The sequence below is a fragment of the Egretta garzetta genome, unplaced genomic scaffold, assembly GCF_000687185.1.
Source record: "Egretta garzetta isolate BGI_Z169 unplaced genomic scaffold, ASM68718v1 scaffold326, whole genome shotgun sequence".
NCBI lineage: Eukaryota > Metazoa > Chordata > Aves > Pelecaniformes > Ardeidae > Egretta > Egretta garzetta.
In genome coordinates, this window is record NW_009260026.1 from 1,178,563 (window position 1) to 1,189,361 (window position 10,799).

A 10,799-nucleotide genomic window follows, 5' to 3' on the forward strand; every position below is an offset into this window, starting at 1 on the left:
GTGGGTAATAGGATATTTTGTAGCTGAAGAATAAAACTTGGTTTATAGTAATATAAAAGGAAGACCACTTAATAATAGTTGCATTACGTTTATGTGAGCTGGGGTTCTGCAATTACTGCTATCTAGGATTTAATTTCAGTTTGAGTTGAGGAATTGCATGCATCTGGGTGAATAAGAGACACAAGATGGATGCCATTACAACCACTGTATATTTGTTGGGAGCTGAGTACCTAAACTTTTAACACGTTAATTGTACTAGTGCTGATGAAGCTGTTTTCAAGATGCAAGTGGTGATGTTGCTTCCTTTTTCTTTTCAAAATGAAAAGATTTATTGCTATTCTCACACTTGCATGTGACTTCTGTTTATTTTTTTTTAAGTTATATTACACCTCCATGTAGATCTCTGAGAGAAAAAAAACGCTGCTGCTGTAGACTGCAGAGCCTCAGCAAATTCCAAGGGTCGTGCTTCCTGAAAGCATCTCCTTTATTCTTGGTTTACACCTTTCTGCATCAGCTAAGTAGATTTTTGTGGTGAGCTATTTCCGTTCAATTAGTCTTGAAGTCAGTTTGTTTCACAGCTTCCATTAAACTATACAGTTATTTAAAAATAGCTTAGTTTTTATATTCTCCCTGTGAGAACAGATGAACACTTCCACCTCTTTGTGGGAAATAGCATTAAAGCAAATAAAAATTCTTATAATTAAGATGTACAACTAAATATTCCTTCTTGAGATGCTTTCTATAAGGGAAGTTGCAAATATCCAGGATCTCGCTTAAATTCAGATTTGCTTGCTTTTTAGAAATTTAGGTAGCTGTGTCAGAGTCTGCACGAAACTACAAGAACTGGGATAGTATAAAACACAGAATTTGACTCCTGGTGTTGTACTCCTTTTTTTTTTTTTTTCTGTGACTGAGTTGAAAGTTAGTTGGAATGCAGAGCACCTCTAAGTGCTCTGTGGTGATGGACTTTTAATTATAGTACATCTAGGGATGCCTTTTTCTCCTGTTCTTCGAAGTAGACAATTCCTTGCGTAGCAGTAGGACACTTCCATTTAGTTAACTTTGCTTCTGTCGCTGCTGACTTTCAGATCTCTAGCCTGGTCTTCCTGGTCACACAATACGATGCCTAGAGTGTGGTGTTTTGAATTTTTTTTTTTTTTTTTTTTTTAATGTGGCTTTAGGACAAAGTAGCTCAACTTTGTGCAGCCTGGTAGCTGACTACTTAATAGTAGGATCCCTGGTTTCCAGCCCTACTAGTTTTTACTTCCTTGTGAAGTAATTTGACAGGGTGGCTCACTGTATTTTCTTGTTACTCTCCCAGTATGGCTGGGGAATTTACTAATATTATTTCTGCTTTCAGTATTTGGAAAGTTTTCCATAAGTTAAATTGTGCCATGAGTGATACCTGCTTCTCCCATAGGACCTTGGATTGCCCATCCAAAGTGTAAGGACGTCTACAGACAGTTTCTGTGAGAGAAATTAACTTGGAAATCAGTAGCCAGCCAGATCACAGTTCACTGGTAGCCATGCTGCACCATGGGACTTCAGGATTTTTTCCTTTGTTACCCTTTGTTTGAGTTCCTTTCCCAAAGTTTTCCGTTCTGCATTGGGCTAGGTGAAGAGCCCAGGTGTGCGTTTCCTGGTAAGAGGTGCAGAACAAAAGAACAAATGCCTGCAGAGGTATGCTGTCTTCTGATACAAAATGTGGATTTTGGTCATGGAGAGTCAGGAAGACTTGTCTGCTCCTTCCAAAGGAGGTTTTAGGAAAAAAGGAAGAAAGTCTGAATTCAGCATGAGCTTTAAATGGGACAGGCAGGAGATGAAAGAAGATGGAGGAGTTCGAAGCTTAATCTACTGCTGATTTGTACTTAATTGATACTGTGAATCGTTAACCTAGTGGATGTATGTTTTATTTAAATACTGCAAACTGTTTAGTTGACAGTATAAAACAAAAAAAAAAAAATCACTTGGCTGTGAAAATCTTCTGGGAAGATAACTGCCTCTTTGTCATACAGCTTGTCAGGTAACTTCTGGTGGTTTGCAAAGTACGTGGTTGATCTGTAACGATTGCTCCTCTGTCTGTTGAGAGGCCTAAATACAGAGACCATTTCTAAGTAGCTAATGGCAAAAGTTGCCCAGCCCTCTAAAATGGTATTCCTCTACGCAGAGAGTGAACGTTGTCCGCTGCAGGGGAGTGGACGTGTCGCTTCTCGTACACTGGAAGGTCGGAGGCTGAAAGCAAAGTTACTGCTCCTGCAATTGAAGAGGTGATTGCTTTTACAAGGAAATAAACTGATATATTTCCTTCCTGTCTGATTTAATATTTTGCAGCCATTCCTCTTCTGATTGCATTCAGAATTGTTTAATGGCTCATTTAAGATAATTAGTTTTAAATGGGAAATGGGAAGAGGTTAATTAGACGGACTAAAGTTTTCACATTGGCACTTTGAATTAAGGCAAATGAACGTGACTTTTGGAGTAACGTAATCTTCTGATCGCTTATGATAACATCAGTTATGAACGTAAAAGCTGAAGGTTTCAATTTTGTCTTTTAATTTTTTTTCAGACAGGTTGGTTCATTCAATGAATAACTTGCATTGTTAAAACTGTACTTAGAGGGGAAACATATGGTTTTCCTGCCTGAAGACTGTACAAGTATTATATTGTGTTTTTAAAACCAAAACAAATTGAGAAGTTTGACTGAATGTCAACAAGTGATTATAATCTTAATTGAAACTGGTCTGCAGTACTTGCATTTAATGATGGAGTTCATAATGTGGTCTAAAAAATTAGATGGTAATGAAGGTATTAAGTGTAATGAGTACCTTTGTGGATTTCTACTTCCTTTCTGGAACGGGGTTCCTGGGGAGAAATGCTCTTGTAATTGGTGATATTTTATGGTCTCATATGTAACCAGGTGGAGACATTTTTGGTCTGATTAAGAAAAGATTCCTCTCATCTTGCTTGCCTGTCCCAAATCCATCCATGCAGTTTCAAACTCTTATTACCTGGTTTAAAAGGAGTGGTGTGGACGCAGGCTCATAATTGAAAAAGAACTTTGCTGCTCCCTTCTGTCACCCAACTCTGCAGCGTTGTGTGCCCTAGACAGCAGAATCTGGCTGCTTTTACTTTATCAAAGCCTGGGTGTAAGGAGGAGTGTTAAACTAGTATTAATAATTTCAAAATGTGTCTTAAATTTATTCAAGTGGGTTAATTTGAAAAGCATAGCTTCTTTGTTGGGTGCTACATACCTGCCTTCTTGAAATGTTGTCTTCCCCCTCCAGTCGCTAAAAGTTACTAAGCTGAAGTTTCACAGCCTGTTTGGGGTGGGGGGGGAAAGAAAAAAGAAGAAAACCTGACTAGAGCGGGTGCTGCTAGGGGCAGAGGCAGCAGGGATTGCTGTTCTGCGGGGACAAGCAGTGTGGTGGCAGACTCTTGCTGAGGTGCAACTGTTAGGGTGCAGCTTTTTGCAATGGGATGTTGGGCAAAGAAGAACATCCAGACGCTTCTCTGGACAAGTGTCTTATCTACCTGTTTTGCTGTCACATTTGTCCCTTTACCTGTTGCCTCTTAACTGCTTTCCACCCAAACAAGAACTGTGTTGTATAAAGATAAAAGCAACAACTACAACCAAAAAAAGGCAGCATTCACACTTATGAGTGAGAATAAAAGCGTGTTAGAATAAAGGAAGTTAAGTGTAATCTGAGAAGAGAAATAACGTCAGGCTGCTTAACACAGACTACATTGAGGAGGTTGTATCAGATGCTGTCTATTTAAAAAAAGAACAAACTGCGCAGGCAGATTTGACCTTCCAGGTTCTCTAGTAGTAATTTGATCTTTTTCTTCGGGATAAAATGTGAAGCTTGTGTGTCCCTCATAAGGGTTGTAAAGCTTGATTAACTTAGACTTAGGGAAGTCTAGCCTGCTGTTCACAGATCTGTTTTGTCAGAATAAATTGACAGTAGGCTTTAGATCAAGTAAACTTCCTGAGCTTCTTCAGTGTGGGCAGGGAAGATGTAGTGAGTGGCATGATCTGGTCTGGCAGTCTGCTTCCTTCCTCCTTGAGTTCTTGAGGCCCCTTGTGGGCATAAAACTTCAAGCAACAGGGTGCCTGCATCTCCGTTATGGGGTAGTAGTGGTTTGTTCTGACACAGGACTAGGCTTCTCTATAAAGCTGTGGTCCTTCCCTGCTGACGTGCTACACTCCTAGATGACCTTTTAAAAATTTTGGTTCCTATTTCATTTTCTGCTTGATGTTTGCGGACTGAGATGTTACTACTCTGATTATTGTGCTCGTCAGGTTTTTTAAATCACTGATGTGTTCTTATTAATTCTGACAAATACAAAGCTGATGTGGCAGGCATGTTGAGAAACTTTCTGCAGAGTAAAGGCTCCACATGGTCTTTGTGGCTTCTAGTTTATAATTAACTCTGCAAAACAGTCATGAAGCATTAAGAATGTAAGTTACACTGGAACATTCTCTCGTCAGAAGGCTGTGACCTCTTACAATAACAGCTTACTGATGGTGTGTTGACCTGAACCAAATGATAAATGGACTGCTACACTATTAAAATACGTGATCATCCTATTGGTGTATTTGCCTGCCTTCAATATTTGTAGGATAGGAATGTGAAATGTAAGTCTATTGTCTTCTAACCTGTAATCTGTAGTACGGAAGTAGAGTATATGTAGTTCCCCAAACAGACTTGAATCTGTGAAGTCACTTTTAAATTTCTAAAAACATCTAGATTTCATTTCTTTCTCTCCTGTTAATTGTAGCAGAGTACTATTCTTTAGTTCTTCTCTCACAATTGTGGTGTTGAAACTGCTGAAACTTACTGAATGACAGTGTGACTCTCTTGACTGCAAGGATTGGGAGTTGTAAGAAAAATACAGATCAACTTTTATATGGTAAAGCTGACTTGGCAAAAATGGGTGTGTGGAGGTATGGTAAACCAGAGCAGGATGAGTTAAGCCAGATCAACTACGGAAGACAAACTACCTAACTTCATACTACTAATGTATATTACTGTAATTGTATTTGATATGAGAGTGTGATATTGAGACCACTTACAAATACATACCACCAAAATTTGGGATAGTTCTTCTCTAACACTTTGTGAAGTTGTATTTCTACAGAAGTGCACTTGAAAAGTAGAGTAGGAATGTCTGGATCAGAAACTTCCTTGAAAGATAAACTGTTTCTTTTTCTCTGTGCTGACCTCATTGATGTTACAGGTTATTCAGAAAATGGTAAATATGAGATCAGACTTGCACTGCATTGGGAATTGACTAGGTTAGAGGCAGAAGACAACACTTAAGTACACGCTGTGTTGAAGTGAAGCAGTCAAATGAACTTTTCTAAGTATTTCATATTCAGGAGGTGGAAAACTATATTTGCAGTTGCCCGTGGCAGTGTAAGCCCATAGAGTAAGTTAAGTGGAGATGAAAAATAATTGCAGCTAGCAGTACTTTTCCTTAGGGGCTCATATTGACAAGAAAAATAAGAATGATATTTTAAAAGTAAAGTGAACTGTTCTTCCTGCAGTTTACTTTTGGTGGTAACTTCTTAAACCTCTGACTGTATGTCTGAAAGTGTTAGGCTGCCATAAACTGTCAGTACTGTGTGCACACCTAGCCTGCCTGTAGTTACAAGGTGATGCAGTTACTCATAAACTTCAGTTAAATTTTAAAAAAAAAGATGAATAATGAAACTCTCCTATTACAGAAAAATCAAAACTGGAAAGAAGAGCTAATCCCAGGGTTGCATTTGCTGTGGCCAGGACATGGTTATGCGCAGGAGTGACAGAGACATTTAATAGCAATGGACCAAATGCATCCTGCAGGGTTGGGTTTTTTTTCCCCTCTTTCTTCTGATAGAACATCCATTATATTATGGAGAACTCCTTGTTTCAGATCCAAGAACTGGATCTGTAATTGCCCTGCCTTTAGAGTGAGGGTGGCCAGTCTGCTTCGCTCTGCGCAACGTGTCTGCCTAGCTCTAGGTGAGTCTTCAGAATCTTCCTGCTGGTGCAGCAGCATCTATATCTACAGCACAGGTGGGTCCTCCTGGGATGTGGCTGGGTTCTCAGGGCTGTCCTGCCCTGTGTTTTTCTCGTCTCCCTATTCATGTCTGCTTGTGCGGTATGTTCTCAGACAGGGTCCACATAATCCTATGATACATTGATGGTGGCAGCCTTCCTTAAGGGTTGATAATAACCCATGCAGAAGTAGTGCTCTTGAAACCCATGGCGTAAGTTAGTGTAACTGGTTGATAGCTGCTGAAGCTGGAGATTAAAAGGATCCCTAATTCTGAAGTACTCTTATGTGAGTATTTTGAATGGCCAGATTGTTTACCAAATCCTGCTGTGACTTTCTCCTCTAGGAAAGTGAGGTTTGTGCCTTCAGCTTTCAATTAGACAGTCTTCCAGGGCACAGTAGCTTAGTTCTTTATCTATTTAAATTTACCTCCAACTCAGCAATAGTACAATCACTAGATACCTGCTTTTAGCTGAAGTGTTCTTGAAGTGTTTAAACTGTGCAATGGTTGTGTAGGGAGGAATGCTGCACAGCCTGTCGGCCCAGCACTAAGCTGAGCTTACCCTCTTCAAAACTCTGTGGTTGCAACTTGTTGAATCAAAACACTCTAATAGGGAAGAATTCTGTGGGATGGTGGCAGTGCGATTTAGCAGCTGTCAGCAGCGTGCTCACCTCTCTTAAGTCAGTCTCAGATACTTTTAAACTGCAGACAGCGTGCTCACCTCTCTTTCTTAAGTCAGTCTCAGATACTTTTAAACTGCAGGAATTTGTGTTGAATGCTTATGAATACATCCTTTTTTTTTCTTCCTCCTTGTGATTTTTTTTTCTACAAATTCAGTCATGTAGAATAAATGTCCTTTCTACAAAGCAAGGATAGAGATACAGAAAAGGTTCTGCCTTACTCGTTTAAAAAAAATTCCTTTTGCATAATTCTGTATTACAGTACTTCAACCTCAAGATGTAACCATGCTTTTTTTTTTTAATTTTTGAACAAGAGGATATGGCAAGGCTGTTCCTCTCCAATGAGAGTTCAGAAATGAATGACAAAGGCTTCTTGTATTTCGTTTAAGTGTATTGAATAATTGGAGCTGCTCTGGAGCAGAGTTGTTTATTTTTCAGTAAGGTCATTAGAAATCCAACCTTGCAGGTTAAGAATAGCTTAGAAAATCAATAATTTGCATGCTATTTAGATGTTTTTAAAACTTTACTCCAGGAATTTCTTATGAATTCAAGCTACCTAACTTATGAATTCAAGAACTGTATAGCCTGAAATCTGTTAGAAGAAATAATGTAGTACCCTATTCCATTGAGTACAGTACGAGTAAGTACTTGTAGTTCATAACTTACTGTGCCCAGTTCTGGGCTCCCCAGTACAAGAAGGATGTGGATATACTGAAGTAAGTCCAGTGAAGGGCCATGAAGATGATTTTGGGCTTGGAGTGTCTGTCGTGCAGGGAGAGGCTGAGAGAGATGGGGTTGTTCAGCCTCTGGAAGAGGCAGCTCAGGGGATCTTAGCAATGTGTACGGGGGGGAGGTAAACAAGATGGAGTCAGACTCTCTCTGTGAATCACAGAGAGAGGACAAGAGGCAGCAGCCACAAATTAAAATCTAGGAAATTACATTTAAACGTAAGATGACTTTTTTTTACTGTGAGGTCAAACATGGGAATGGGTTGCCCGGTGTGGTGGTAGAGTATCTGTCCTTGGAGATACTCAAGGCCTAACTGGACGTGGCTTGGAGCAATCTGTTTTGAGCAAGGGAGTTGGACTACAGATGTGCAGAGGCCCCTTCCAACCTCAAATAATCTGTGATTTCCTAACATAGTTAATACTCTTTCATGCAAGTTTATGCCAATGCTTTGTATGATAATTAGTCACTTAATACAAAAACTAAGGTAGTCATAGATATCACTGGTTTCTGTTAAGTGCCTTGTCTGAATTCTCTCTCTGTGTTTATTCTGGCATACACAACTGTCAAGAAGTGTTACTGACCTGATGCTTATTTTATGATATTGCAAAGGGTTTCTGTTGCTTTAAATGTCTTGAATGAAGGATGATTTTTTCAAGTTTTTATGTTACTTTTCAATCCTATAATATTCCATGATTTCTCCTTTTATAGTAATATAAAAAGCCTTTGCTAGGTGATGTTGGGTTTAAGTTTTCAACAAATTTTTCAGATGCATCAATTTTGTACCTGCTTACCCTCTCTTTAGCTGGTTTGTTAGACTGCATGTCCTTGTCCTTAAATGTAAAAAGATATCACTTTGAACAGAAAAAAAAAAATGGAAGTGCTTTGAAACTTGCTATGTTTTTCTAAAAACATCCTTTAAAATTTCTTAATAAACTATTCTAGCTGTTACAGGCAAGACAATTTTTATCTTCTGAAGTGAAGGCTTTCCCATTTTTTAGTAAATTCCTTCTTGTAATACTCTGTATCCTTTAGCTGCTCATGAAATTGTGCTGGCTTGGAGCCTAACACTGTTCCAAGAGAAATATATCTAATTCTGTAGTGATGTGAACTAAGTCACTTGTGGGACTATTTACTTGACTGTGACCTACCTGTTTGTGGCGTGATGAAACTGTGTTGACTTTTCCTGTGCTTCTAAAAAATTTGAGTGCAATCAGGCAGAAATTATAAATATTTTTAAATTATGTAGACATGAAATTAATTAAGGTTACTTTAGATTATGGGCAAGTTATGCAGTAATCATACTGGGTAACTTTTTTTTAGGGTCTTTGCTATAATTGTACTGATGGTATGAGGGAGAAGGTGTTCACTTACTAATGCTCAGTTTTGCTGTTTTATCTTTCAGAGCTGTCGAGTCCCAGAGCGAGGGACAGTGCGCCCCAGTGGACTCCCTGTGGCGACGTTACAGTGAATTTGAGTTGTTGAGGAATTATTTGTCAGTTACCTATCCACATATTGTTGTTCCACCTCTGCCAGAAAAAAGGGTAAGGAAGCTGAGGCTGCAGCCTGCTTTTTATTGTTTTTTATTTATTTACTATTAACACTCTTCTGTTTAAACAGGCTGACTTTGTTTGGCATAAGTTATCAGCAGATAATATGGATCCAGATTTTGTGGAAAGAAGAAGAATTGGTTTGGAAAACTTCTTGTTACGTGTGGCTTCACATCCTGTTCTTTGCCAAGACAAAATCTTTTATTCATTTTTAACGCAGGTATAGTAAAGCGATGTGCTTTCTAAATACAGTCTGTAGTGATTATTTATTTAAGATAATGTCCTTTTGCTGCTCTTCCCTCCTATTGACCTGTAGCTTGTTCTGTGTCTAGAAGAAGCATAGACAACATGAATAAACCTGAGGTGGGAAGGGCTCGTCCATCTAAAAGCTTCCTAACAGCCTACTGCAGTTGTACAATTGGCCTTCTCATGTACCTTATGACTTTTTCCAGTCTAGTTTTAAGGCTCCTGAGAGAGACTTTCCACATCTTTGGAACAGCATATTGGGAACTTATTGCAAGTTGGTTGGGAAAGCTTCCCTAGAACTAAAGCTGAAATAGTTAGCATGCTACGCTGCTGGCTGCAGAGACAGTGCTGGCTTCCAGTTCACTTTTTGGATATCCATGGTTTCTTTAGCTTCATAGTCTGAATCATGATCCATTCATATGTGTTGTGGTCAAAAACCAGTACAATGTGTTATCACAAAAATTGTGATCCAGTTGTCAGCTAAAGCATTGCATTCTGCAGTTTTCAACTTCAGGAGAAGATGGATGTTTGGTTTTTTTTTTTTTTTTATGTGCTTTGATGAGAGATTCCCAAATCGTGGACTGAGCAGGTAAGTTTACTGCAGCACAATATAGTATGTAGATGAACCAGTGTATGAGAACTGAAAACGGTGGACAACCAACCTCTACACATGAGCAAGGTGACTGCATGTGCTTTGTAAAGAGGTGTCACCTGCATGTTCTCTGTATGCTCTCTGCCTCAAGCTGCAAAGGTCCTTCGAGCTGCTGATAATCTAATAGGCAATAGGTGATAACCACCCTTTTTTTCTAAAGAGCTGAGCTACTTCTTTAGACAAAGCTGTGTGGCTCCTGCCCCCAGTTGATAGAATGAGGTAATTGAGTAGTGAAGAGGAGAGCGTTTTTTGGGGGAGGTTAGTACATAAGCACAACATAATGTCATGTTATTTATAACCCAGATTCTTGAAAAGACATGGGGAGGGTAGCTGAGGCAGAACCCAGGCTTACTGGAGAAACTTTTCTGATATAGGGACTGATAATAGGGGCTTGCAAAAGCTGTGGCACTCTTAACTCACTCTAACTGAACGTTCTTTTCCTGTATTTTTAGGAAGGTGGATGGAAAGAAATGGTGAATGAGACTGGATTTCAGTTAAAGGTAATTACTGTAATTGTTTGTCTTGTGACTGCTGTGACACAGAAGTACTCCAGCAAGTATGTTTTAGGCTTTTTGCTGTTAGAGTGAGTTAAGGGCATTGCTTTATATATACTTGTAACTACAAAAACTAGTGGTGTTCTTAGCATGTAATAGGCAATTCTTCAGTTGTTAAGTTCTCTAGCAGGCTTGTTAATATGTGCCTATGTTTGATGTTCAGCCTTGTAATTCTGCTAGTAATGTGGAATTATGATCCTTATAAGCTTTAAAACTAATGAACTTGAGCCCATAGCAGTGTTTTTGTATATTGGCAGTTTAGTTTAGCTTTGTTTTAAAAATGGGTGTCAGACTTAGCTTGGTAAGAGATGCAAGGTGTTAAAAAAAAAAAAAAAGGGGGGGGGGGGGGGG

The 10,799-nt window shown here is 39.1% G+C and overlaps 1 protein-coding gene across 2 annotated transcripts in view; it reads left to right on the plus strand.

Annotated features, from left to right (window-relative positions):
* The window catches only part of SNX4 (sorting nexin 4), a 36,389-nt gene that overhangs the window by 1,794 nt on the left and 23,796 nt on the right, over window positions 1-10,799 (plus strand). For both annotated transcript variants that reach the window (XR_004842288.1, XM_009640857.2), the window contains exons 2-4: window positions 8,852-8,990; window positions 9,067-9,216; window positions 10,347-10,394. Coding sequence is in view for 1 of the 2 variants with exons in the window: in XM_009640857.2 (XP_009639152.1) it covers window positions 8,852-8,990; window positions 9,067-9,216; window positions 10,347-10,394 (337 nt within the window). In the remaining variant the exon portion in view is untranslated. The remainder of the gene's footprint in view (window positions 1-8,851; window positions 8,991-9,066; window positions 9,217-10,346; window positions 10,395-10,799) is intronic.